At 53.2% G+C, this 26,980-nt stretch overlaps 3 protein-coding genes and 1 long non-coding RNA gene across 5 annotated transcripts in view; 2 read left to right on the forward strand and 2 right to left on the reverse strand.

Moving 5' to 3' along the window:
• Positions 1 to 1,283: 1,283 nt before the first annotated feature.
• On the reverse strand, positions 1,284 to 12,773 carry LHX6 (LIM homeobox 6). Of its 2 annotated transcripts, none has more exons than XM_015879345.1 (10): positions 12,679 to 12,773; positions 12,066 to 12,206; positions 11,777 to 11,962; positions 11,578 to 11,699; positions 7,001 to 7,221; positions 4,822 to 4,922; positions 4,650 to 4,745; positions 3,687 to 3,861; positions 3,355 to 3,450; positions 1,284 to 2,203 (listed from the first exon to the last, which is right to left on the reverse strand). In XM_015879345.1, exons 1-10 carry the CDS (start codon positions 12,751 to 12,753, stop codon positions 2,121 to 2,123), a joined length of 1,296 nt encoding a protein of 431 aa, XP_015734831.1. In that variant the 5' UTR covers positions 12,754 to 12,773; the 3' UTR covers positions 1,284 to 2,120. The 2 variants fall into 2 exon arrangements, with proteins under 2 accessions (XP_015734831.1, XP_015734830.1); XM_015879344.1 differs by having other exon boundaries at positions 3,347 to 3,450.
• Positions 3,671 to 4,325, forward strand: LOC107321895. Its single transcript, XR_001558711.2, has 2 exons — positions 3,671 to 3,760; positions 4,158 to 4,325. It is a non-coding gene; the product is annotated as an uncharacterized LOC107321895 (long non-coding RNA).
• Positions 12,774 to 14,359: 1,586 nt separating the features above from the next.
• Positions 14,360 to 25,016, reverse strand: RBM18 (RNA binding motif protein 18). Its single transcript, XM_015879334.2, has 5 exons — positions 24,819 to 25,016; positions 20,089 to 20,215; positions 19,295 to 19,381; positions 17,389 to 17,474; positions 14,360 to 16,258 (listed from the first exon to the last, which is right to left on the reverse strand). Exons 1-5 carry the CDS (start codon positions 24,971 to 24,973, stop codon positions 16,099 to 16,101), a joined length of 615 nt encoding a protein of 204 aa, XP_015734820.1. The 5' UTR covers positions 24,974 to 25,016; the 3' UTR covers positions 14,360 to 16,098.
• MRRF (mitochondrial ribosome recycling factor) overlaps positions 24,978 to 26,980 on the forward strand; it is an 11,020-nt gene continuing 9,017 nt past the window's right edge. The window contains exons 1-3 of the mRNA XM_015879333.1: positions 24,978 to 25,048; positions 26,077 to 26,258; positions 26,575 to 26,730. Coding sequence (XP_015734819.1) covers positions 26,084 to 26,258; positions 26,575 to 26,730 — 331 coding nt within the window. The 5' untranslated portion in view covers positions 24,978 to 25,048; positions 26,077 to 26,083. The remainder of the gene's footprint in view (positions 25,049 to 26,076; positions 26,259 to 26,574; positions 26,731 to 26,980) is intronic.

Below are 26,980 nucleotides of genomic sequence, written 5' to 3' on the forward strand. Positions count from 1 at the left end.
CACACAGTGATATGCAGCCTCACAGCCGTGGGAAGCAGAGAGCTCTGCTCACAGCCCATGGAGGTGTGCTGGGCCTGTGCTTATCCCTACGGACAGGCAGAGGGGACACAAACGCTGCTCCTGCACAAGGAGATGCTGGGGAGCAGTGCCTCCTGCCAGGCCACGCTCAGGGCTGTGTTTGGGCGCTCACTTGGAGTGGATATTCACATGTCAGATGGTGACAATGACACTTTACGAACCTAATTTCCTCCCTCCTTCCAAGTGTTATTTCAGACTGAGGATAGAGCTGCTAGCTGCTGGCTGCAATTAGAACACTGGCCTAGCTGTCCAAATATTATAGCAGACTTTTACACACACACGCACAGAGGTGTGTGTATGTATTTGTTTCAGGATATCAATGTGTGCTGGTGTTCAGCTATTTCTCCAACCAGGAGACCTTGGTGCTCACCCAGCAGACGCAGTGTGGCTGCTGAGAGCACCGTGCTTGTGCCACCAGCTCACCATGTGGGGCTGATGCTGGAGATGGATCTCCAGAGAGAAGAACACGAGTATCTGCAGCTCAAATTAAAAACAAGTTACATAACTGGTAGATTCCTGTCTCCTGCTCCTCAGGCACAGCTCAGTCACGTTATGCGCTGACTGTGGCTCATCACAGGCTTTCACATTCTCGGAAATGCTGCCTCCTGAAAGTTAGCAGCAAGACAGACCTATGTGCTCCCATGGAGAGGGGCTTTGTTAGCGACCTGCTCTTGGCTCACTGCAAGCTGAGAAGGGCTGGCAAACGCTAGCTGTTTACTTTTTGTTATTACCATCAATGAAGTATCATTTCAGAGCTTTTTTCCTGATCTGCGGCCAGGCGGCCGAGTACTTCCTTTGTTGTTGCCATGAGACTGCCCCAGGGGTGAGCCCCACACGCCTGCTCCTCCGTGCACAACCCGTCAGGATCATGCCTCCATCCAGGGACCTGGCAGGAGCGGCTGCCGTGCTTTGGTAAGGGATAGGGGTGAGGAGGCACTGCCAGATGGAGGAACACGCATCGCCTCACTGCCTGCCGGCCTCACTGCTGGCAGCACTTCCCTGGCTGCTCCCCGGTCCCTCCCTGCTCTTCTCACTAACCGAGCCCGGTGCTGGGCCCCTCTCCTGGGGTCAGCGCCAGAGCAAGTCATTTCTCCACATCTACTGGTGAGCTTCCCTTAAGGATTTCTTCGTCCCAGTGTATGGAGCATCTAAGAGTTTGGTGTAGGTACATTCTCAAATCACCCATTCATCATCCAACAAGACTCAAAGGAAATAAAGTAGCTTGTTAATAAAGAATGAGAATAATAATAATAAAAAAGATTTGGCAAATGGCTGTGAGAGGAGAGAGACAGTCGGTGCTCTGAGAATAAGTCAGCAAGTTAAACCTTCAGAGTGCCAAGCCTGGCTCTGCCACCGACCAACCCTACCACTCCTTTCGGTTTGGGACATCTCCATATCCCCTCCTATAAAACGGGGGGAACACTAAGATTGACTTACCTTACAGAGTGATCAAAGGACATGTGATTCTAAAGCACTTTGAGGAGGAAGAAAAACTGCCTATTTCCAGCTGGCATCGTGTTTTCCACGTAGTGGAGTCACAGCTACCTGTGACTTTGGCTCAGGAGTCCTCCGTGAACACTGAGTTGCTGAGCCAGAGCCCATTTCAAGTCTCACACATGCAAGTGTAAATAAGGAGGGATGTCCGGGAACCAACAGTGCTTCACTGGTGCAAAAAGAGAATCAGGCCAAACCACGTAAATTCCTCCTTTCTTTATATTCGTGGGTGATCATCCAACCCCCCGTGACTCAGAGTGTACTGATGTGTTCGTATTCCCACAGCTGGGGAGCAAGGTTTGTAAGCACAGCAGAGTCACTCATCTGGGCTGTGTCTGGCATTGTCTTGGAGAGACTCACTGTCATTCTACAAGTCCACAAGAAACAAATGAAAAATGCAACTCTGCACTCGACACACACATACACAGAGTGTTGCTGGAGAAATAAGAGTGGATGTTAGATGCTGGTCAATGGGAATAACCAAGAACGCCGAATCTGAGTTTCTCCTGCATGACTGAGAACAGTTGCCTTGGGCTGGACACTGCGTTTCAGCGACTGAGGGGCAGTGGTGCTGGGAGAGCCATGGGCAGGCGAGGAGGAGCTTGCGGAGTCAGTACTGAAAGAGGATGACCTGGGGGAGAAACAGGAACCAAGCGTTAGCTGCTTCCAGAGACAAGCGGCCCTCATGGCAGAAATGGGATCTCAGGGAGCAGCCAGGCAGGACGCATCCAGCTGAAGCAGGGCAGCCACCATTCCTGGGGGACGAGCTATTTCTGAGCCATTTCTGTCCCCAGTCCTGCTCCTAGAACACAGCCTGCAGGGAACGCAGGTTTCTGGAATTTACCATGGAAGGAATTGTTTGGAAAAGGAATTTGGAAGGCAGCTCCGTGTCCTGAGAACCCAGTCCTGCAACATCTGCAAGCAAGCAATAGCATTTAAGTCACAGGAGCTAGCTGCTGCTGTGGAGTTACTTTCAATGACAGCATCAGAACTACACATTTCTGAAAACTCCCCCGTTTCTGCGGTGATAAAGTCATGATAAAATGACAGCACTTTGACCAGGCAGTAACCTTGCTGTGCCCCTGCCTCTGCTTGTCAAAACAGAGCTCAATAATCTCTGGTTGCTGCGCTGAATAGAGAAAGAGATGCTGAGAACTTCTAAAAGATGAAAGCTACAATGAGTAAGAGCTGCCAAAGGCTCAGCATTTCCTCAAAATGAAACCACTTATATTGGGATCCCAAGCGTGTATACGCCAGTTCAGAAGCCTTGCCCCCACATGAGCACTACGTTAGAATGGACTGTTGCTGAGGGACTCAACAGCAAAATATCAATATACAATATTGTTTCTTAGCCAGACGTTGTGAAATAACATTCCGATTCATGATACGGTAACAGCCAGTTGTTATTTTTTGAGCAATTCTGGAATTCCCAAGAAATGAACCTTTCCTGTTAACTCATGGAAAGCTGTGCAAACCGAGCGCCAGCAACATGGTGGTAGAGCTGCGGAAAGGGAGAACCGGGCACAGAGAAGCTCAGGCAGGAGGTTATGAGAGCCCAGAGCATCCCAGCACACCACAACATTCAGTGCAGAACACACTGGTGCTGTTTACCAGCAGTCATTCTAAGGCCATCAAAATGAAGGACACACAGCCAAAAGACGGCGGCTGCCAGATCACAGAGTGCTGCTCACAGGAGCAGGCGATGGCACTGACATTGCACAGAAACGATTGCTACAGAGGGAGGCCCCAAACCGGCAGCAAGGACCAGAATTACCTTCTCACCCCTATTTGATAGCGGTCCTTCCATGTCTGCTTTGAGGTGCACTGGTGGAGCCGTGTAGGGAAGTCTACAGTGCACTTGTCCACACTGTACCTGACCTGTGGAGGAGAAAGGCCTCAGCCCTGTGCCCACAGCAGCCCCACAGCACAGCCTGACCAGGGGCACCCCAAGGGGACATCACCAGGCTGGGGCTCACCAGGGCCCTGTTCCACTGCAGGGGGTGAGGGCAAGGAGAAGCTTTGTGAGCTCACAGAGCCCAGTGCTCCATCCTGCTCACCCTTATGCTGTAACGCCATGCAGGAGGTCCGTCACCCACCCCCAGCCCCACACTCACTCTCAATGTATCCATGCAGCGTCACCATACGGGCCCTCTCCGGGCTGCTGAAGGGCGAGTAGTGGATGTCCTCGGTGAGGGACGAGGGGATGCGGGGCGGGGGGGGGCCCGAGGGCGGCACCGTGTGCTGGGGAGTGTGTTTTTTATGGCGGGCTCGGCAGTTTTGGAACCAAACCTGCAACGAAAGCAGCAAACACTGAGAGAGGAGAGCAGCGGGATGAGCTGTGCTCATACAGGGACACATCACCTCCCGCAGGGATCCATCACCTCCCACAGGGACACATCACCTCACACACAGTCCCACCACAGCTGCCTCTGCAGAGTCACAAAAGGAATCCTGTGTGGAAATGTCACAACAACTGTGTCTTAATTAAAGCAATGCTTGGGGGATTACACCCTAGAACTAAAACACGAGTGGAGGTTTTTCCATGCTAACGTGGTGTTTTCTTTCTTATGCTTTAATTTCTGAAGGAAAACTGGGAGTGAAATCCTTCCACAATCACAGCATGGAGCAGTGCCCCGAGGCCACGCAACGGCCACAGCGAGGAAACAGCCACAAGCATTTGACAAATCGCTTCCTGCTCAAATCACCTTCACAAAACAGCCCATAAAGAGTCGCCCTGCACGTGGGCTACTTGATCCCTTGTTGAATGAAGAGTCTCAATAACTGAGGCCTGAGCCAGGTTTTTACATGTTAGAAACTTAAATGTGTCTTTGGTAATACAATTCTGGATGGTGCCCACATTTTGCCTTCATCCCACACTTGCATCCCACACCCTGTATCCCACACTGCATCCCACACACTGCATCCACCTGCATCCCATGCCAGCATCCCACATGCTGCATCCCACACTGCATCCCACAGCGCTGCATCCCACAGCGCTGCATCCCACAGCGCTGCATCCCACAGCGCTGCATCCCACAGCGCTGCATCCCACATGCTCACCCACAGCCGCCCCTCACCTGAATGACTCTCCGACTCAGCCCAGTCATGTCTGCGAGTTTCTGAAGCGTTTGTGCATCGGGGTTGTTGTCCTGAGCAAACTGTGCCTGCATGACCTGGTGGGTGGCAAGGAGAGGGGTCAGGTTGCCACTGACACTGCAGCCCCTCCTGCCCCCAGCCCAGCCCCGCTACCTGCAGCTGCTCGGCAGTGAAGGAGGTGCGGGCCCTTTTGGCTGGCTTTGGCTGGCTGTCCTGCTCCGAGGGCACGGCCCCCTCCAGTGTGATCCCATTGCCTGTGAATAAGAAGCTCATTGAGGTCAGTGCAAGGAGCTGAACAGCAGCCGTGTGCTTCAAGCGTCCCTCAGGGCGCACAGCAGTGCTGGCCTGGAGCTACACAGGACCACTGAGCGTCTCCATCACCAAGTGGTAATGCTGACCCTGATGGGTTTAAAGTTGAGTATAGAAAAGCAGCAATGTTGTGGAAGATGTGAAGGTGTGGGGAATTATGGATGGGGAAAGGGCAGTGGGAAGATGGATTCTGAGGTCAGTAAAGTACTAACATCCTCCACCTCATAGTCACCACTTGGCTGCATCCCTCAGCAAGCAGCCCAGAGGAGCCTTGCCTGCTGCTGGGCACACCAGGACCCACACCATGCCTCATCCCCATTGCCTCCATCACCTGTCTCATTTCAACAAGATCCTTGCTCTTTTCCCTGGCCCCAAATCTCCCTCACCTCCTCCTGGACCCTGAGGCAGCAACAGCAGAAGCATCCCTTTCCCTACGGCACTGCTCTGCATGGTACCACTGCCCAGGGCAGCGGCTGTTCTGCAGGAAGGTGCTGATGCAAGCCTGGCTGTGCTCACGCAGCAATGGAGCCACTGGGGGAGAAGCCAGGGCCAGGGCCCCCACCCCACACTGGGGTCTGCATTGAAGCCCATGCACTGCCCAGAGGAGTGATGGATGAGGGAGGGTGCATGCACAGGGCTGGCGCTCGCCCCGCTCCCAGGATGCGCCTGCACACCACGGTGTTTGCTCTGCAAGCTGGACAGGGCTGTGATTGTCTTGGCTGGAGTTGAAGGACTTTCTCATATAGTTTGACTTGTTCTTTTAGGATGATGAATGGGACTCTGACTTCAGCAACATCTGTTTATTTTTCTTGTGTGTAAAACCTCATGTGCAGGAGAAATTGCTGGGTAATTACTGGAGGGGGAAAAACGCGTGGCCCTTTAACTCTGCAGCAGAGTCCCCAGAGCCTTCCCATCCCCTCCTCCAGCTGAGGGGCACAGGAAGGTGGGCACCTGCCTGGGGACACTCAGCCCCTGTCCTGGCACCACCACAGGCCCTTCTGCAACACAAACCCCAGCCCTTGGGCAGGACCAGGGCACTGCAAGATCCCACAGACAGACCCAGCCACAGCCACAGCTGCAGCCCCACAGCCCCACACTCCTTCCAGACCCATGGCCCTTCCTTCCATGCCCTGTGCCCTTCACACCAGCCAGCCACTGCAGCCTCCCAGCCCAACAGGGCACAGTGTTTCCATCCTCTTACCCAAATGCTGTAAACAGAAACACTGATTATTTTCACGTCAGGTTGTTAATTGCTTCCACATGTTGCACAGGCTGGGACGTGGCATTGGCCTCCCCACACCCGTGAAGCACTACTGAGTGGCACACAGGCAGGAGCTGCACTCCCAGTGCCAGAGGGTCCCTGGACACTTCCCTTGGTGTTTCTGCAGCTGCACAGTATCTCTGTGGGCAGTGTCCCTACGACACAGCTGAGCAGCAGAGAGGCAGGCAGGCCCACTACAGCCCCGCTCCTCGCCTCACTGCACAGCCAGCCACAGCCTGAGAATGTGGGGCAGGTTCCGCTCAGCCCAGCCCAGTGATAACATGATATGGCACGGCCTCACAAACTCTCCAAAGCCACTTTGTTCTGAGCACCCACTCAGCCGCTGCCCCGCAGCCATGACACCGCATGACTTCATGGCACCGGCGGCAGTGGGATGCAGTTGGGAACACGAAGGCCACTTGCAGCACATCCCTGGGTGGGCAGGGCCGGTGGAAAATGATGGGAAGATTTGTCCACCCGCCAGGTTTCCCACCTTTTAAATTTATGACTCACAGCCTCCAAATCCCCACGGCTTTCTGACCCGCCACATGTGACAGTGAGGCACAGCGGTGTGATGGAAGCAGGGCTACAGCCGTGCTCAGCATTGCCCTCAGCACACAGCTCTGCTGTGGAACCCATGCATGCCCAGCACAGGAGCAGCTGCTCTGCAGGCACCATCCTGCTCTCTGTGCATGGAAACAGCCCTGGGCAGCGATATCCCCACGCAGTACCTGGACCAAGGGCTGTGTTGTGGTCACGTACCATTTTCTGCTGCTCGCTTAAGGTTCTCTATCATGGTGTCATAGTGGATCCGGCACAGCACCTTCTCCTCTACCAAAGCGAACTCCTCTCCAGTAGAAAGCTGCCTTTTGCAGGAGAAGCAGGCAAAACATGCCAAGTGGTAGGCATTGCCGCGCGCCCGCCGCACCCAGTCACTGGCGTAGATCTGCCGGCCACAGCGGGCGCACTTGGTACCAAAGCGGCTGTGGGAGGAGAGGACACAGCATGAGGGTGGGCAGCAGACCCTGAACCCCCTGAGCCCCCCAGACCACAAGGAGAAAGGGCAGAAGCGAGACCGCCCCGGAGCTGCTCCCAGGCAGGGACCTCCAGCACAGGGCGCAGCCGAGGGCTGAGCTGTGTGAGCAAGCACTGAGGTCACGCAGTGCAGTGAATCAGCCTCCAAGTTCACGGGCTTTTTATTTTGATAACAGGCGGTGTGACACTCAGATGGAAATTCTGCTACGGCCGTTTTTCCCCTATTGCAATAAATCAAAACATGTGTTTTCTCCTAACACGTACAGACGTATGCATCTGCTCTTTCCTCCTACAAGGAGGTCTCCTCGCAGTGAGAAGATGATGATTGTGCTCGGGTTTATTTATGCTGGGAAGTTCTGCAGTGGCACGAGGAGGTACCAATGCCGCCCCATCCCCGCACACTGGCGGCTGTGCCTCAGCACCTCAGCACCGCGCTGCTGGCAGCTCCCCGGGCACAGCCACGCTCAGCCTCTGCTAAAGCGGGTGGGAGCTCACATTCGAGTTTTATTATTGTTAAAATAAATAAACACACCAAGCAGTGGGGAGAGGCGAGCATCTCCTCCAGCACAGCAGAGCTGATGCTGGCCCTGACACAACCCTGATCTCAGCCACTGCGTGTCCCGCACATCCCAGCACAGCCGCAGCACCACAGGGCTCATGTGCAGCCCCACAGCCCTCACCATCCCGGCTCTGGAAGCCACAGGCACTGCTGCCATCCTCAGCCCCAAAAGCTCGAGTATTCCCTTCCACCAAAGGCAGAGAACACTGAGGAGAGCGCACTGAGTGCTGCAACGCCACGAGGCTGCCAACATGGGCACAGCCACTGCAGCTCCAGGCATAAGGTGCTGCACACCGCAACATGCAGCACACCACAACGTGCAGCACACTGCATCCCCCAGCACACCACAATCCCCACCACCACGACCTCTATCACAGCATGACCCCCAGCACACTGACATGCAGCACATCACAACCAGCAGGAGCACAGCTGTGCCATCCCACTGCCCCACATGCAGCACATGGGCCTGGGGAGATGCTGCCAGGCCGTCCCGCACTGCAGTTGGTAACCACCAAACAACTGGGGAGGAATAGACAGATTTGAATGTTTCAGCCTGACCATCACTGACCAAAACAGAAAAAAAACAACCCAAAAACCTGAACCAACAAAAAAAGACGGCTTAAAGAGGACGTTTCTGAGCTGAAATTATACAGAGACTTAGCTGAGAGACTTCGCTAATTTACTTCAGATGGGAACATTGTAAACTGACTTTGTGCCAGCTCGTTTATATAAACGCACAAACAAAAGAACTGTATTAATTTTTTATTTAGAAGTAGAAATCGTTCCTGTAAGTCGAATTACTTTGAACAATGCGCTATATAAACAGCCGTATTTGCTGAACGCTCTCAGACGAGGGGGCAGGCTCAGAGGAACTAATAACACGTGGTAGTCGCCTCTCCCCACTTCCATCACTCCCTGCTCTAAGGGGGCAATGCAGTGTGCATGGCCCCGTGCTGCTACTGGAGAGGGTAGCTCAGAAATGAGACCGACTGCATCCCCTGCACTGCACCAAGCTGCTCCTGATGCTGGGCAGTGAGAGCCCAGTGAGCCCCAAGCATTCAGCAGCCACAGGGCACAGGAGGTGGTCCGTGGGGCTCCTGCTGCCTGCCTGGCAGTGAGGGGACAAGAACGGGGCCAAGGACGGAGCCACGCTGCAGCAGGATGCAGCTCAACTGGTATCCTTGATGGCAAAGCTTGTCTTCACAGCCCGGCCCAGGCACTGCCACCAGCTCTGGCCCCATGTAGGGTTTGGGGCTGGGTGAGCAGACACTGTCAGCTCTCTGTGATGGGAGACAGAAAGCAGCACCAGCATTTCCCATCCCACCACCTTGGGGAGGTTGCAGTGCCTGGGCACAGGAAGGCACCTGGTGCCACAGCACCCAGCCCTGGCACCCACTGCTGCCCACAAGGTCAAGGTGAGGGCCACCCAGACCCCAAACGTCCTTGTCCCCTCTTGGTGAGCTCCATAAGAAGTCTCTAATGCAGCCCCAGCAGCAGCAGCGGCTCTCAGAGATCACACTAAGCAATGCAGAAAACCAAAGGGAGCCCATCTCCACGCTGTGCCCAGGCTGGAGCATCACCCCGCAGCACAGAGGAGAGGGATGGCAGAGGTCACATTGCCACCAGCCCACCTGCGGGCCCCGCGCTGTTCCAACCCACAGGGATGCACACTGGGGCTGCTGTCCATGCACACTGTGTGCCCTGGGCAGCGCAGCAGCGCGGTGCAGCATCCCAGGGTCACACCAGCACCATGCCGGGACCCGGCTCTCTGCAGCCGTGGGAGTTTGGCCGCAAGCAGCCCTCGCATCGCCTGGGAACACAGTGTTCCTCCGATGGAGCTCCACGAGCTCCAGTTTTAATTTGGTTCTTCTCAAAGCACTGGAGCCCTGGACGCCAAATGTAATTATTTGACAAGACACAGGAAACAACAACGCTTGCTCAAAAATGCACGGGGCCGTCGAGCTGCCGCAGCGCCAACACTTACACAGCCTCACACGTGCAGAAAAGGGCCGGGGGCAGGAGGGGGCACGGGGCAGTGCCCGCGGGTGGCCCCGTGCTGTCCCTCGGCGGCGGCACCGGGCAGCGATCCCCACACTGCTGCATCCACCACGGGAGCTGGCAGCGGGGCTGCCTGCTCTGCTATTAAATAACACACTTCATACGCAGCAATAGAAAGAAAGATAGGAAGACGGGCAAAAAGAAAGAAGAACAAAAGAAAAACAAAATAATAATCGTCAGAAAAAGTCTAAAGAGTCAGATTTGCGCTCTGCCAAGCACTGCGTCCACTGCTACCCCGGGATCCGCAGGGACAGTCCTGACAAGATCGGCGCCGTCTTGGACAGGAACCCGGCTGGGGCTCGTCCGAGGCTGCAGCCCTACAGCGGCCCCGACCCGCGACCTCCGCAATGCGGCTCCGGATCGCGGTGCTGCTGGAGCCCGGCCCGACCCGCCAGCTCCGGGAACCGACGGCGGCGGCAGCGCGGATCGGCCCCGCTCCGCCCGGCCCCGCGCCGCATCGTGTCACGCACAAAAAAGAAAACCGAAATCTTTGTGTGCTAAAGCCAAAGGCGGGGCGCGGGGACCGAGTCCCCCCATTGGCACCGGGGCCGCCGTGCCCCCCACCTCCGCGCTCCGCTCTGGCCCCGAGCTGCGCACCGCCGTTCCCGGCACAGACGGTTCTTTGGGGGCAGATCTCGTTCCTCGCGTTTGCCCAAAGGCAATTTCGAGATTCGGTTCGCTGCTTGAAAGCCGCCTTTGAAAAGGTCCGTCCTTTCAAAATATTAATGAAATCAAAACGATTATTAATTAACGGAAAACGCTGAAGGCGCTCCGAAGCAGCGAATCGTCACCTCACAGTTCCCCGAACGTCCGTGGGTGCGGAGGGGAAAACAGCGGACACCGGAGCCGGCGGTGCGCACCCGACGGCGGCACCGGGACGGGCGGGCACAGGACAGCCACACCGTAAATAATAATAATAACAGCAATAACAATAACAACAACAATAGCAAAAACAAATAGCAATTGTTAAAAAGCCATTGCGGATCTCAGCAGATCGCTCCCTCGCAGCACGGCCGCCACCCGCTCCGTCCCGCAGGGCTGAGCATCTCCTGCCCGCGGCTCTCCCTGCTTCCCGACATTCCCGCACCGCGCCGGAACGGGAAGAGTCGGCGCTGAGGGCTGCGGGGCGAATGGAGCCCAGCGAAGAGTTCGGGATTCCTCCACCCCTCGCGCCTCAGTTTCTGGGAGCACCCGCGGTGTGAGGTTATCAGCCAGGGGCGATCACCGGGCTGCGGCCCGACTGCGGGACGCCGAACGCGGGGCCGCAGCTCCGAACCCCGGGACGGGTCCTTGCCCAGCGGCCCCCGGCCCAGCCGCACACCCGCCCGAGGGCTCCGCGGGGCCGGGAACTGTTTCGGTTCTGTACCGCTGCGACACCAACGACACTTCGGCTTTTTTTGGTGTTAGCCGGCGTAAAAAGGGTTTTAGAAACCACTCGGCCCCGCAGACGGCCGGGGACGCTTCTAAAAGCCGGGCCACACCGTCCAGGACAATGCCCCGCACCGCGGTCCCGCACCGCAGCGGGAGGCGGGGAAGGATCCCCGGGCGGGGCCGCGGTCGCCCCCGACTCCGTTCTTCCCGCAGCCCCGCGCCGCCCCGAGCAGCGGCTTTGCGGTCCCGCAGCTTCGCGGCCGTTTCCCGCAGGCACCGGCCGGGGACGCCGCGCACCCCCCGGCCCGGCTCCTACCTGAAGTAGTCCATCTTGCAGAAGATCTCCTTGTTCTTGATGTAGCAGCTGTGCTGCTGCCGCAGCGAGGTGCGACACACGGAGCACTCGAGGCAGCGGACGTGCCAGATGAGGTTGTTCACCTGCGGCGGAGCGGACAGAGGCTGAGACCCGGGGCCGCCCGCGGCCGCCCCGCCGCCCTCCGCCGCCCCGCGCTCACCTTCAGCAGGTACCGGTCGAGGATCTCCAGCCCGCAGCTGGAGCACACGTTCTTGCCGGCCGACGGCGTGGAGGAAGAGGAGGAGGACGGCGGGGAGCAGACGGACGGCGTGGAGGGGGTGCTGGGCGCCGAGCGGGCGTCCTCCTTCTCCAGGGCTGCGGGCAGCGGCTCCCCGTCGGGCTGCGACTGCGGGCACAGCCGCGCGGGTATCCGTCAGCCGCGGCCCCAACGCTCCCAACGCGATCCCCGCCGCGTCCCGGCCCCGCACCCCGCACCCCGCACCGCTTACCATGGCGCGGCCGTGCGGGTCGAGGCAGCGGGCGGTCGCTTTGGGCAGCGGCTCCGGCGGCATCACCTTGCGGGAGAGAGCGGGAGAGGGCGGCTGCGGCTCCATGCGCCGGGAGAGCGCGGGGCACCCTATATAAACCGCCTCAAAACAATAAATAAGAACTTTCTAGTGGCCATTTAAATCCTTTGCAACAAAAGCTGCGTCTCTTTAATGAAGCAATTTGAATGTGGATTGAATTCTCTCCCTGCCTGCACTTAACCCGGGCCTCTTGAAGTAATCGCTCGGTTCCCATGCGAGCCAAAGCGCTGAAAAAACCCCACAAACTACCTGCAATTAGAAATTGCCGTAAATGCCCGAGATAAGAGGTACCCAGAGTGTCAATTCCGGCTGTCAATCAGGGAATCCATCAGGCCACCCAAAGAATTGCAAATTTGATTTTTTTAATGGTAGTAATTAAAAATCGAAAATTCTTCCCCCTCTCCCTCCGCCGAGCGCGAAACGCCCCAGAAAGCGCCGGGATGCGAAATCCTCCCCTTCGGCGCGGGAGGCGGCGAGCGGCCCCCGGCCCCGGCCCGGCCCGCACCGCCCCGCGCCCGGCCCCGACGGCGCTCACCTTGCCCGCCTCGGTGCCGGCCGGGGCGCGGCGGCCGGGGCCCCAGGGCTGCCCGCCCTCATGGCTCCGGAGCATGGGGCGGGCGCGCCCCGCTCCGCCCGCCGCCGCCGCTGCCGCCGCGCTCCGTGCCCGCGGGCGGCGCGTCCCGGGGCCGCGGCAGGAAGGGCGGGGAGCCGCGCCGGCCCCGCTCCCCCGCCGGGGGCGGCCGCGGGCCGGGCAGGAAGCGGCCCCCCCCCGCCGCGCCCCGGGGGCAGCCCGCCCCGCCGGGCCCCGCTACCTGCGGCAGCAGCGGCACCGCCCGCGGGCGCGGCGGAGGGGCGGGGGCCCGGTGCCCCCTCCCGGCCCCGCCGCCGCCGCCGCCGCCCGCCCCGACGGAGCGCACGGACGGGGCCCGAGCTCGGGCGAGCGCCGCCGGGCGCGGCCCCGGGAGCACCGCGCGGATCCCGGAGCCCGGCGGGGCCCGGGGATCGCACCCACCGCCGCGGTGTCGCGCCGCCCGGCGCTGCCCGGGCTTCATTAGTAACCTGATAATTCCCCGGCAAAGCCCCAGCAGCGGTTCCACCATGAAGTAATTGTAGGACGGTAACGTGAGCTGATGGCGGCCGGGGATGGATCCTCGCGGTTATTGATTCTGACAGCTAAATTGTTAACCGAGGGGGAAATCAGATGAAAGCCATTTTAGAATAAATACGAGACGTTAGGTTGGAGCACTGAGGTTCTAAGAAAGCCCGAGCAGAGCCCCGGAAAGCCGAGTCGAGGCCCGGCAACGTCCGCGGCAACGCGGCACAACCCCCCACCCCACAGCGCGGCTCACACCGCTCCCGCAGCTCCACCGGGGACACCGGCGGCCCCCCGCGCTCCGGTGTGCGATGGGCGCAGTGCGGCCCGGTGCGCAGCCCGGCTCGTGCCGCCCGTCGGAGCGGCGGAGGCTGCAGCCCGGGTTATGCTGCAGCCCGGGTTCCTCTGTCCGCATCGGGGCCGTGTCCGAGCGCTGCTCGGGGGAAGCACGCGGCCCGACTGCCCCGACACGCGCCCCCTCCCACCAACGCGGGGCACGGACGGAGCCGTGAGCGACCGAACCGCGTGGAAACGTTCCCTCAGGTGAAGGAACGGCTTCGTGTCAGCCCTGAGCGGTGGGGCAGGAAAACTGAAATACCGAGGAACGACCTGCACGACAGGCACGTGAGCGTGTCCCTCGGTTCCTCACTTTGCTGGGAGTAGAGCGAGAGCAAAAAACCAGGACGGGACGGGACGGGGCTGCAGCAGGTCCGGCCCCAGCAGCCGTGAGCCCCGCTCTGCCCTGCGATGCCTCTGGGTGCTTCTCCAAGCGGCGTTAAAACGGCTGATAGAGCCCAAGCGTCCATGTACAAAGTGTCACGGTGCATTTACCTGCTCCCACACGCAGAGCCCGGCTCGGCTCCGCTGCTGTGGCATTCCCAGGCAGTGCATGCAGTGGGCGCACTGCCCGAGCCGGCAGCAGACGCGGCCCTGCAGTTGTGCTCCCCCAGGTCTGCTGCAGCCCAAAGCACACAACGCACTTCTGTTACCGATGGGGCAGTGCAAAAAAAAGCCATGAGTGCAGCTATTGTACGCGGAATGGTATCAGTGGGCTCCGGCTGGTGCCAAGCATTTACCACCCTCACTTCCTGCGTACCACCCTCACTTCCCTGGAGGAAAAACATGCATTTTAAACGTTTATTTAGAGCCGTAAGAATTCCAACGAGTTTAATTTAAATACAAATAAATATCAAAATATGGTTCTGAAGGGAACAACACCACACACCTCACCCCAATTCGGGCATTTTCTAAATTCCTATTAAAAACAGAACTGGTTTGAAATAATGCAGATGCGCATCCTAAGGACTACAAGTGGGAACACGTGTAAGAACAAAACAGGCTGCTCACAGAGGAACGCAAATGGGCGTTACAGACATTCACAGAGGAACAGACTCCAAACCATACTTTCTTTTTACTCAGGTACCCAAAGATAATTAGAAAGCAAGTAACTAACGGTACAAGATCTACTTCCCAGCAATTCAGGCTTTCAATCTATCCACCATACACATGCACAGCTTCATTCTGGGGGCTAAGTTTGGGAGCAGGACGCATGCTGTGCACTCGAAGGCAGGTGTGCTGCTTTGGGAATACAAACCCGACTTCACTATACAAGGGAGCAGCACCTGTGCTCAGGAGTGGTGGGCTGTTCAAAAGTCACTTTCTGGCTGTTGTTTACCAGTTTGCAGAAGCACCTCAAGAGTGACGGGTTGGCTAAAGGCTCACACTGAAAGGATGTGAAAAGCAGAGTCAATCAGCACATACTGCACCTGAGTGCACACATTCCCAACGTCCCACGTGCACAAAGGAGGAAACACTGGCAGGGTGGCCCTTCCTCAGATCTTTTAATTTTGCACAGAAAATTTAGGGAGAAGAACGAGCTGCAGATCAGTGATTCCAGCAAAATGCCTTCCATGAGATCCCCCAAGGCAGATGCCTTGTATGGGTGAGCCTCAGCAGGCAGCAGAGCCAGCGCTGCCATAATTACTTGTGCCACACTTGTTGACACAATTACTTGTGTCACACTGAGAAACCTCCACCAGCCAGTCAAAAAGATAAAGGTCGGACTGGTTGGTGGGCAGACGCTGAGGTCACGTGTTTGACAGATGGCTCTGAGGCTGCAGCGTTATTCTCACGCTGTCACATCTGGTTTATGAACAGCTACCACTAACAGGGGGTCCTGAACACAAACATTAGAGATGCCCCTGCTGCACTCTGAAGCTCATGGCACAGAACAGAGCCCACTGCTGTGCAACTACCCCAACTCCAATGCAGAGGCACATGCCACCAGCCCAATGGACACCGAGAACACCTGTGCTGTGCCATGACTTACAAAGCCAGCAAATAAACATGCAAAATAAATTTGGCTTGGTGCACACAAAATATTGCATGCACGGTTACTAAGTGTTGCAAAGTCTATTTAAAATGAGTTTTATTGAGATGAAAAAGTTTTCTGTGGTAACTACAGAATGTTAAACAAAAGCAGGTGTTTCCCCCTCCATTAAAAACACAGATTGGAATACCTTTTGTTCAAAAAGACTTTTAAAAGTAATCAGAGCATTTTTGGATGTGCTTCACTGGTTGCTCTCTCTAATCTTGCTAATGAATGCAAGCAATCCAGAGGTTGTCTGCATGTTCATCAGAGGCTTTGAATGGAACCTACTTTTTGTAACAGCACTCGGCTGTGAAGCTACGCAGGCAACAAAGAGCACCCAGCAGGTCACCCAAAGTGTCACAAACACTGCCATGTACAGCGGCGTTGTGCTCAGGTGGAGCATCATTCTCACCCTACAAAGTACAAAAGCATTGGAGGATTCCAGGCATACAAAGCAGTGTTTCTTGCTACCACCATCCATTCAATAAGCATCATCTTCTAGATTTCCAGGCTGCTCTGGAATAAGGAGTAGTCCTTTTCTTTTCTGGTGGTTTGAAGTAAGAATAGACAGGAGCTGCAGGATATTCTGCGTCTGGATTTTCTGCCATCATTTTCAGCTTGGCTTCAATGGCCTTTATTTTTGCACTGACACTGAGAAGAGGAAAAACAGAAGAGAAATTGAGCTTAATCTTAGCACAGAATCACACTGACAGCAATCCAGAGATTCTGCTGACACTGGAATTCTCATTTACCCCAGGAGCAGCTGGGCAGCCCCCATCGCTGCCTCCACCAGCAGCGTGAAACCAGGAAGCAGGAATCTACTGCTTAAGGCCCACACCATTTCATTCAAAACCTCAGTACAAATTTGCTTAGGAAAGGTCCTCCATGATACAACACAGCACTGCAAAATAACCGTCCTTGCACCTACTCAGCACTTTCTTGAGAATTCTAAGCTAGACAAGCACACAACAAGGCTCCTACATCATCTAAAATGATGTCATTTAGAACAGTCTGAGCATGTGCAGCAGCTCAGGCAAAGCTGCTGGAAACAGCAGAGAAATGAAAGCCAGACTTCCTTGCAGCTACAAGACCACTTGGGATGGGAAAACCCCAGTTTCTAATTGAGTCAGGAAGAAACATTATTTCAACATTACCAAAGTTTATCCCAAAGGGAGACACTCTCCAAGGTTACACCCCGAATTCCTGGGAGTTTTGTTATCCACTGTTCTTGCTGGGTATGGACTGAGGAACGTTCCCTTCTCCGCTGCAGTTTCCTGCAGCATCCATCCCCACTAAAACTACTCTATCATACCAGTGACGCAGCTAATAATCTGCATGACTGGAGTCTCTCTGTTCGGTATTTCCTAGCATGGTACTTTTTTTTAATTTAATGGAAATATTTTGTTTTAATCTCTTACCGTTATGAAGGAAATTCTTGCTCATAAGTATCACTTAATGAAATTAGCACAGCACAACACCTCTCACTGAGATTCATATGAAGAAGTACAAAGCACATTCTGGCTAAACAAGCTCAAGCGTTGCACGCTCCAACTCCTCTCCTTATCTCTTCTCCTTCACATTTCCTAGCAGTTTAGTATGTTAGAAAATGAACATCAAGTCATAAGGAGCTCATTTCACGTGGGGCACTTCAGAGCCTGCTGCCCATCTGCAGGTCAGACTTTTAGTACAAAGATAACAGTTCTTGATCCTACTGAAATCTAAAGTGTCTGTTCCCCACCACTCCCGCAGTTTGGTCACCTCTCACCCGCTCCATCTCCTACCTCAGGTTGGACTGGGGTGGCTCCGTGCTGGACGATGGCTCCAGACTGATTGGAAGAATCTTCTCATTCTTATTATGATCATATCTCTGCAAATGGAAAACCAGTATTCAAGGTAAAACTGGAGTCTTGAACAAGAACATCTGCTGACAGATACACTTTAAATTTGGATTAACATAACCTCATATTTGGCGAATATTTCACTAGGAAGGATTTGATTTTGATGGCCAAACACCACAACAAATTTTAACCACATCGGTTGAGTACCACCATGATAACGTGGACTCTGATACTGCACACTTATGTGCACCATACTGCAGATCCTTCCATCTTATCCTGTTTTATTACTTTCTATTCCTATCTAAGACAAAGCAAAGATGCTAAATTTCACAGTACTGCATCACTACACTGTTTATACAGACATTGTTCAGAGTGAGAAGATAACCAAAGCACACAGCTATTCAGAATTATGCAGTAACGGAAGAGAAACACACTCAGGATAAGTTGTGAACCATCTCCTTTCTGTGAAAAGCAGCTTGTTAGTCTGCCTCCTCAGTGGGCAATGGGACTCCTGAACTATTCACAGCATTCTGCTTCCTTGTTTCGCTTGGCACAAACTCAGATTTGTTTTTCAGCAGGGTTGCTCAAATTGACAGTGTCTAGTAAGCCTTGGCTGCTCATCTTAGAGCTACTTAACATGGTGCTGTCATTGCCTAAAATAAACAGTTGCTGCAATAAGCTAAGGTTTTGTGTCGTTAAATCTTTCCATTCACAGATTATAAAATGCCATGTGAACTGAACTGATTATTTATGTATGTTCTTCCCCATCCCCTGGCTGGCTGCGCACTGAGCTACCCTGCTGAACTCCCAGCTGAGCAGACACTCTCCCCTAGCTGAAGCTCCTTTTATGGATTGCTTGTCAGGCATCCGGAAGCACATGGTGCTCCAGTAGCTGCGGAGCCTGAGAAAATGGAGACTGGATTTGCACAAGTTCTGATGTGCTGACAAAGCCCTGGAGCCTTCAAAGCCAATAATTAAAACAACATGGTCTCCTTTAACAAAGATACCTGCTTTCCCTTTCTCTTTCCTGCCCCTTTTGCCCCAATCTTCTTCATGATTCCAAAACAAATGCACTGGTATACTCAATTAAAAAGAGAGGAGCAAACTGACTACAGGATAATCAATGTGGGTTAAACTCACATTACTCAAAGGTAAATAACAATAAGCACCCTCCTCTGTCTCCCCCCAAAACTCTCTCTCTACAGAGACAGTTATTCAAACTAAGTTGCTTTATATCAGTTGCTGGTGTAAATAACTGCCTGAGAAACAGGACAAGAATTCAGAGGTGTTAAAACAAGGATGTTGCAGAAGGTACTCAAGTCAATGTTAAAAACTTGATGTTTTATTCAGTAGAGCAAGCAATAAAATGATATTTAGTTTAGAAGTGAAACACCTCGCTTTACAAGTCAGGAATAATTACAGCTGCTGCCGAATAAGTGCTTTCAGAAGTGGAACAAAGTTACAGAGCACTTAGTAATTGGGAATTTCCATGAATCTCCAATCCAAAAAGGGTGCAAAACCACAAAGAGAAGGACACAATCTTTCAGCCAATCATTCACTAAGTTTGGGAAAAGCTGAAAAACAGAAATTTAGAGTCCACAGAGCTCTGATTAGATGTGCCTTTACAAAGAACATCAGGTTAAACAGCCTGTCCTCATTCACAGCTAATTCAGCTAATTCAGGAGGATATGAGAAGTGGTATATTGTCTATGCTGTTTCCATGGGAGTTATTTCCTAGAACGGACTGATATTATCTTGCCAGGCTAAGACAGCCTTCATAAGAATTGTTCCTTAATATTAAGATGTTTTGACTTCGCAAGCTAATTTTTATCTACACCAACAGGCTTACCTTGACTTGTGCGTGCGCCCACCGCACCACCAACTTCTTGGAAAGGGCCAGCTTCCCATTGAGACACTGGATCGCCTTTTCTGCTTCCTGCACAGGATGCACAGGAAGACAGTTCAATAAACAAACCAAGTCTTCAGTCATAACCGTCTCAGATGTAAAGACCCTTTTCTCTTTGTAAATCAGTCCTCTGGAAGTAAAGCTAACTGTCTGCAAAGAACGTTTATCCCATTGTATCCCAACCCAGGAATACTTGGAAGACTCCCACACCCATCTGAGCGATCAGACTTTTATAAACCATCAGAGCAGATTCTTTCAGTTGCTGCAGGGAGGAAATGGGGAAGATGATCAGAAGTTCATAAAAAAAATCAAATGCAGAAGCTATTGGAACTGCATGCTGAGGGAGCTCTGTGCCATACCAGTTTCTCTAGAAACACTACAATAGCTACATGTCCCATTAATACCCTACACTTATGGCAGATCTTGCTGATGTCGGCTAGGGATGTTATACTCTTGGTCCTATTCAGACTAAGCAGTGAAACCTCAATTCTGGGGACACTCCCACAAAACTCAATCTACAGCAGTTAAAAATGCATGTTCCAATGCTGCTCCACCTGGTTATGAATAATCATTCCAGTAGAGCTTTTAGACCTCGAGCGCTGTGTCACAGCTCTTCTGACACCCTCATGGTCTCTGCAGTCCAGGCATTTCATTTATCCCTCCCTGTTTCAGATTCATATTGACATAAAAGAGATGGGGAAAGAAGCCACTCCCTTAAAACAAAAAAAGCAACATACCTGTTTGGTTTCAAAGTTCACAAAACAGTAACCCCTCGGCTGCCCCTCCAAGGCTCCAGACTTGTGAAAGAGAAAATCAAATTGCTTTACTTTGCCAAACTTCTGAAGGAGTTTGAGAAGGTGGTACCTGAGGGGAAAAAAGACGTATGGTACCTTTCAGTAGTTTGAAAGTACAGAGACACGTGCATTTCAAGCTCAGAAACACAAATGGTTCAGCTCAGTCACGCATGAATTCCCAGATACATGCAGAGGTGGGCACCCATTACACAACCATAGCTCTGAGCTGCCCGGCCTCATCAGTGACAGCCCTAAGCCCCAAAGCACAAAGCCTTCCTCCCAGCAGTGCCAGCTGAAGAGTGTGCAGGAGATCTATTAATAGCAGTTTTTTGGACAATTATGTAATGGCTCCCCAGGGGCTGGAGGACTTTGCCTCTTGTCTTTCTAGAAATCACACCTACTTCCAAGCACAAACACTGGCCCTCTCCAGCCCTGACATGACTGTCTGAAGTTCCATCTCCTCTGCTCGAGCAGCTCCAGCCCACAGCACCTGCAGTTCTTGCTGCCTTCCCTGTCCCTGTACAAGCACTGCTGCTCCCATGCCTTCCCTGTGCCAAGCTGTGTCATGATGCTGATAAGGACATGGCTGAAAATATAGCCCCATTCCATCTGTCTGAGGAGCTGAGAAGCAGGAAGGCAGAATAAGCAGAACTGCATCCAGGAGCTGAGAGCAGACCAGGTGGAAACAGCACCAGACAGACCTCAGCATGGATCAGGCAAAATTAAGGGTCCCTGGCTCAGCCAGCTTTCTAGGGACATGCAGACAGAAGTCAGACATCCTGTCATTCAGCAGGGAGTGTGTTTTTTAAATTTAAAAAAAATGGGAAAAGCTCAACTAAAGTTGTACACTTAGCACTTGGTGCACTAAGCAATGTAAAACAAGGAGCACATTCGTTGTACAGACACATCTAACCTTGAAAGTTCCTTGCAGCTTTTTTGGTTCCCTCAATCCAATTGTTTAATACTACCAACTGACCTAGCAGGCAAATTACACCTGTCACTATTTCACCAGCTGACCCAACCCAGAGATTAAGAATTGTCTAAGTGTTTAATAAGGAGATCTTAGGACTCAACTTCACCTGATTAGCAGTACAGTGTTAGTTAGTGAGCCAGGCAGCTTAAGCCCAATTCCCATCTTCCCAGATGAGAGAATGCTCAGAGCCCTGGAAGCTTGTCAGGGTAACTCCCACTGCACATGAACCAGCAGGCACTGGCCAGAACAGGGCACATCCCAGTGCAAGCAATCAGCAGTGTCCCAAGACACCGAACACATCAGGTAACTTCAGGGACAGTCCAAGCAGACAATACTTTTCCTAATAAAGCCCGATAGGATGTTCGAAACAAGAGCTCGCCCTTTGTTAAGCTTCAGGAGGCAGGCAAGAAAGTTCCAGGAACGTGAGTCATCTTGCAGGACAGTCACAGTGAACGTTCAGGATGTGCACTTTTAGAGAGGTGAAGGTACAGCAGGCGTTCAGCCCAGTGATGCGGGAGGGCCAGGTTCCCTTCTCCTGCAATTACAGAGTCACGGGAAGGGCAGCGATGATCCTCACCACATTTTGTTACACAACAACAGCAAAACCCCCTGCAACTACTCTGCCAAAGGAACAATTCGTGTTGTTGGCTCCAACTCCCAACTGCAACCAACAAATAATGCATTTCTGCTTCCTTGTCAGCAAGTCAGAGTCATTCCTTTAAAAAGCATTTTACTAGAAGAGTTTGGAAGCAACCTATGGAGCCAATTTCATTCAGAATCTTTAGATCTAGACGATACAAACATGACTTCCAGACCACAGATGCAATTCTTAGCAATGCAAGCTATCTCCTCTGCGAGGAATAGGTCTGAATGAAGCTGTGTGTAACCAGAAGTTCCAGGCTCTGATTACAATGTGTTGTTAACACAGTGAGGCATTAAGAGAAATCTCACTGTTATCCCCAAGCAAAGACAACTTCAGCACTGAAGGAACCTGCCACGGAAAACTTGAAATGTTTGTATGTTTACTGAAGAAGTGTAAACGTGTCAGAAGCTTTATCATGGCAGTGATTCTGCTTATCCAGAGCTTAAGAGTTATTCGCGCAGATGTGGCCCCAAAGATCACCACAGCCAACCTCAATTTCCACTTCCTGTCATCTGATGTGAATGCAAGACAAACCCGCAGCTCCCCCATTTCCTTTTCCTCCAGTCTTCCTCCTGGCACCCTGAGTGCTATTCAAACACAGGCAAGGCTTCCTCTGAACAATGCTATCCCAAGGATACTGCAAAGGTACCGGCCACATGCTAAACCTATTATTGCAAAGAATTTTGCCCCACTGGGAGTCAGTAGGAGTCTGTAACAACAACTCATGCACACATTGTTTTCAAGGTGAGACTCATCTAGATGAGATTGTAGACAAGCAGCTGAACAGCCAAGGAAGCTGAACATCCACTATTTCATACCTGCAGGTAATTAACAGTCATTCAAAGGCTACTAGAAACCAGATAACATAAGTACAACTGCAGTACTGGAAGTGCCGCATTTTGGGTGGACAAAAATTTAAGCCTCCAGAGGCTTTACACACAGGAATTAGCAGAGGAGGCAGTTCTACTCCACGTGCCACACAGGAGGTGCAACAGAGGTCACAAAGCAGTGATGTGAGCAAAGGGCGCAGCACAGAGCATCTCCCAGCCCACCAGGGGACAAGTGCTGCACCAGGCCACGCTGGCAGTGACAGCAGGGAGCAAAGGATTCCCTGCTCAGTGACACCAGAAGCTGACTGCCCGCTGCCCTGCTGCAGCAGAACCCAAAGCAGGGACCGTTCAGCACTGGAGCTGCCTACAGATTACATCCTACACCACGACTGGCCGTGTGGACATGTGGTGCCAGCTCCCCTCCTTCCAGCTGCTAAGAAGCTGCAACCCCCGGCATTATCTGCTGCCATATGCAGAACAGCTCTCAGGATGCTAGATAAAAGAAACAGTCCAAGTAAACATTACTAGCAGGGAATCTAGCCCCATCAGAAGATGCATCAAACCCCAACAAGTAGGTATGACAACATCTGACACCCTTGGAGACTCCCATTTGAGTCACAGCTGCTCAGCGCAATAACCTCCCATAAGCCACCAGCTTACAGGCTGTAATTTGTAGGCAGCCCTACATTCATGAATTCCTATTACCACAGCTTGCACTCAAATGTATACGTTACCTATTAACTCCCCAGTGCTTGATTGCAGTTATAGGTTGCTCTCTAAATGGAAGTCTTGGATTAATTCAAGACTTTCTGAACTCATTTCTGCTCAAGAAAGTCACAACCAGTTATTAACCCTACTAACAACCAATCAACTTTTCTCCATCTTAAATAAATCCAACGTGAAAATTGCAGGGGCAAACCTTTAAAATCAGATAAAAGAGCAAATGAAGAAACAGCTATTTAGCTTTCAGGTATGTGTTTTTAGTCATGCAATTAGTAAGCTCAACAGGGATTATTCAGACAAGCAAGAATGAACAGAGCTGGAAGCCCCTGGATAAGAAAGTGAGGGTCAGGCTGATTTATAAGAATTAACTGAACTGATACAGAAACATTACTCTCCCTACACTTACATTATTATGCATTAAAAGGAATTTATTTTCTTCAGAATGAAACAGATCACAGTATATTCTGTTCAGTGGAGCATAGACATCACTAAAGCAAAACCAAAAGCAGGACATGAGTCTTAAGCCAGAAATACAACCCTGTCATGGGCAACAAGCACTGTCACCCACTGCTGGGCAAACCTTAAACGGTTGAAGGTATGGAATAGTTTCACCACACAAAGCTGCACGGAGCTGCTGTTTGCCTGGCCTAGATTCAGAGAAACACAGACTGAAAGCATCTCTAAAAACACCATTAACCCCAAAAGGTGAAGGATGTGACGCATTCACAAACACCCAGTTTTCCCCGTGCACCAGCCTGATCTCCTGACTCCCCGGGGACCTGCAAACACAGCCACTAAGTCCCATATCTGATTGCACCTGGTCAGTGAACAAAGCAGAGAAACAGCTGTGGGATAGAAATGGTAACTAATGCAAAAGCACCCAAAGCTGAATGGCTGTAAAGCACAAAGCATTAACGATCCCATTAAGAGGCTCGCAGGGAACTGCTCTGTTAAGATGAACCACATTTAGAACAGAACCCTGGCACCTGCACACACACATAAAGATGGAAGGAGAAGAAGTTCCCTGGGACAGCACATACAATAGTTAATGAAAAATGCCTGTTTTTAGGAAAGTCTAAACCCTGAGTTGCTTTGTGTGTGTTTGGTGCTTCCCAGCACAACATCCAAATGCCGGGCAGCAAACACTACTGCGGTTTGAGCAGATGGTTATATCTGCATAACATGTTATCTGTTCTCATGGGGGATGAGGTGCACACTGCAGTGCTTATCCCCCCCCACAGCCACCGACAGACACAACAACACACCGAACCCTCGGTCCCCCCGGCGGGGAATGGGGCACAGCCGCGGTCCGACCCCCACAGCGGGCGGGGCTGACGGCAGAGCGAGTAATAGAGAGAACGGAGAGCGGCACAGGAGGGGACGGGGAAGGGCGCTGGGGGAGGAGGGGGCGCCGGGACCGGGAACACGGGGGCCGTGGGCGGTGCCGCAGGGAGGGCGCGGGGCCCGCGCAGCCGTAATGTCGCACACCCGGCCGCGCGCTCACTCGGTGATCTTGGGGTCGAGGTTTCCGATCCACAGCCGGTGCCCGTCCTGCAGGGCGCCCTCGGACAGGATGGCGGCGTTCTCCAGCGGTAACGCCCGGCGCTCCGGTTCCATGGCGCCGTCGGGCCGCCCCTCACCATCCCCAGCTCCGCGCATGCCTCGCTCCGCCCTTGGCGCCCATCGATAACGTCACAGATTGAGCGCAGTTTGATGACGCAGCTCGGCGCGACGGTGAGCAGCGCGGCGGGCACCTCCCTCCTCCTTTGGCGCTGCCGGTTCCCGGCTCCGCTCGCACCGCGCGGTGCCGCTCACACCGCCACGATACGGCGGGACGGGACGGGCGGCAACGGGAGGAGGGACCGGGACGGGCCGAGCGCGGGGGGCGGGGGGTATGATGGGGGCGGGGCTTGTGAGCACGTGGAGTGCGGCGGGATGGTGCGTGGTGCCCGCCGGGTGCGAGGCACAGAGCAACGATCAGTGCTGGGCACAGAGCAGCGATCAGTGCTGGGCACAGAGCAACGATCAGTGCTGGGCACAGAGCAACGATCAGTCTTGGCAACACAAACGCAGTGCTACAGAGCAACGATCAGTGCTGGGCACAGAGCACGATCAGTGCTGGCCACAGAGAAGCGATCACTGCTGCGGCACAGAGCACGTCAGTGCTGGGCAAGCAAGATCATCTGGCAACGAGCACGACAGCTGGGCACAGAGCAACAATCATCAGTGCTGGACACAGAGCAGAGATCAGTGCTGGGCACAGAGCAGAGATCAGTGCTGGACACAGAGCAACGATCAGTGCTGGGGCACAGAGCAGTGATAGTTCTGCACAAGAGCGTGAATCAGTGCTGGCACAGAGCAGAGACAGTGCTGGACAACAGAAGCAACGATCAGTGCTGGGCTACAGAAGCAGTGGATCAGTTCTGGGCCAGAGCAGTGATCAGTGCTGGGCACAGAGCAGTGATCAGTGCTGGGCACAGAGCAGAGATCAGTGCTGGGCACAGAGCAACGATCAGTGCTGGGCACAGAGCAGTGATCAGTGCTGGGCGCAGCCTTAGAGTGATGCTGGGTAAGGGAGCACGAGGTGACGGCTTTGCAGCCTCCATCATTGAGTGGTAGAAATCAAAGTGCTGGTTCACTGCTGCACAAATAGCCAGCCCTGTAGTGCTGACTGCAGCACACACACACACACACACACACACACCTCAGGCTTGCAGCCTTTTCCTTTAGCACACTGACCTGCCTACTTCCTCCCTCTCCAGGTAACCCATGGCCATGGCGTTACGATGCTTCAGGCACCTGCACTCCCTCCTTCATGGCTCTTCTCTGGCAGTGCTGAGGCAGCTGCCGCAGCCCCCATTGCGCTGCACAGCGCTGCTCCTGGATGGCTGCAGGCACTGCACGCACCCGCTGCTGCTGGCCAGGACACTGGCCACCAAAAAAGGTAAAGCAGCAGCATCCAGCAGCATTTGCAATCCCTGTGTGTGATGCCTGATGCTGATTTTGGGGACCTACTGTTGCACCAGGGCAGTTTGTGGCTATCATTGCACTCCCAGCTAGAGCTGGTGCATGCAGCACGACCTTCACATCTATTTTGGTTTGTGCTCTAAATTGTTGGGTTTTTTACTCACTGACAGATATCTGTTTATCTTAAGACTCAGCTCTGAATCTAACAACAGTTGTAATATCTTCATTCTGTTCTCTAATGCAGTAATTGAGTATTGTGAGAAACTGAAATTGATTGTCTGTGTAACATGCAGCTAAAGGTAAAGGGCAGACACAAGCCAAACTGAACATCAGCGCTGCCTTGGTTGAGGATATAATCAATTTGGAGGAAACCAACGCAGACATGCAGGCAGTGGTAGAAGCTCTGAAAGAAGATTTCAACAGAAATCTCAATGTCAGAACCTCACAAGGTTGGTGAATTCCTTGTACAATGTTCTGCTGCTGGAACTCAGCGTTCGGGGTTGTTTTTTTTTTTCCCCAAATTGATTTTCTTTTTATTGAGTTATACACTGGGCACCCAATTACTACAACCTTGACATCCCTAACTAAAGGCTCTCTTCACCCTGAGCTTGACCAGGAAGAATCCATTTTTGTTAATAGCTTCCTGGAAATAGCTTTTCTAAGTGGGAGATGTCAAAAGTGTCTAACTGAACTGTTTGC

This window comes from Coturnix japonica, chromosome 17 (assembly GCF_001577835.2).
Source record: "Coturnix japonica isolate 7356 chromosome 17, Coturnix japonica 2.1, whole genome shotgun sequence".
Lineage (NCBI taxonomy): Eukaryota > Metazoa > Chordata > Aves > Galliformes > Phasianidae > Coturnix > Coturnix japonica.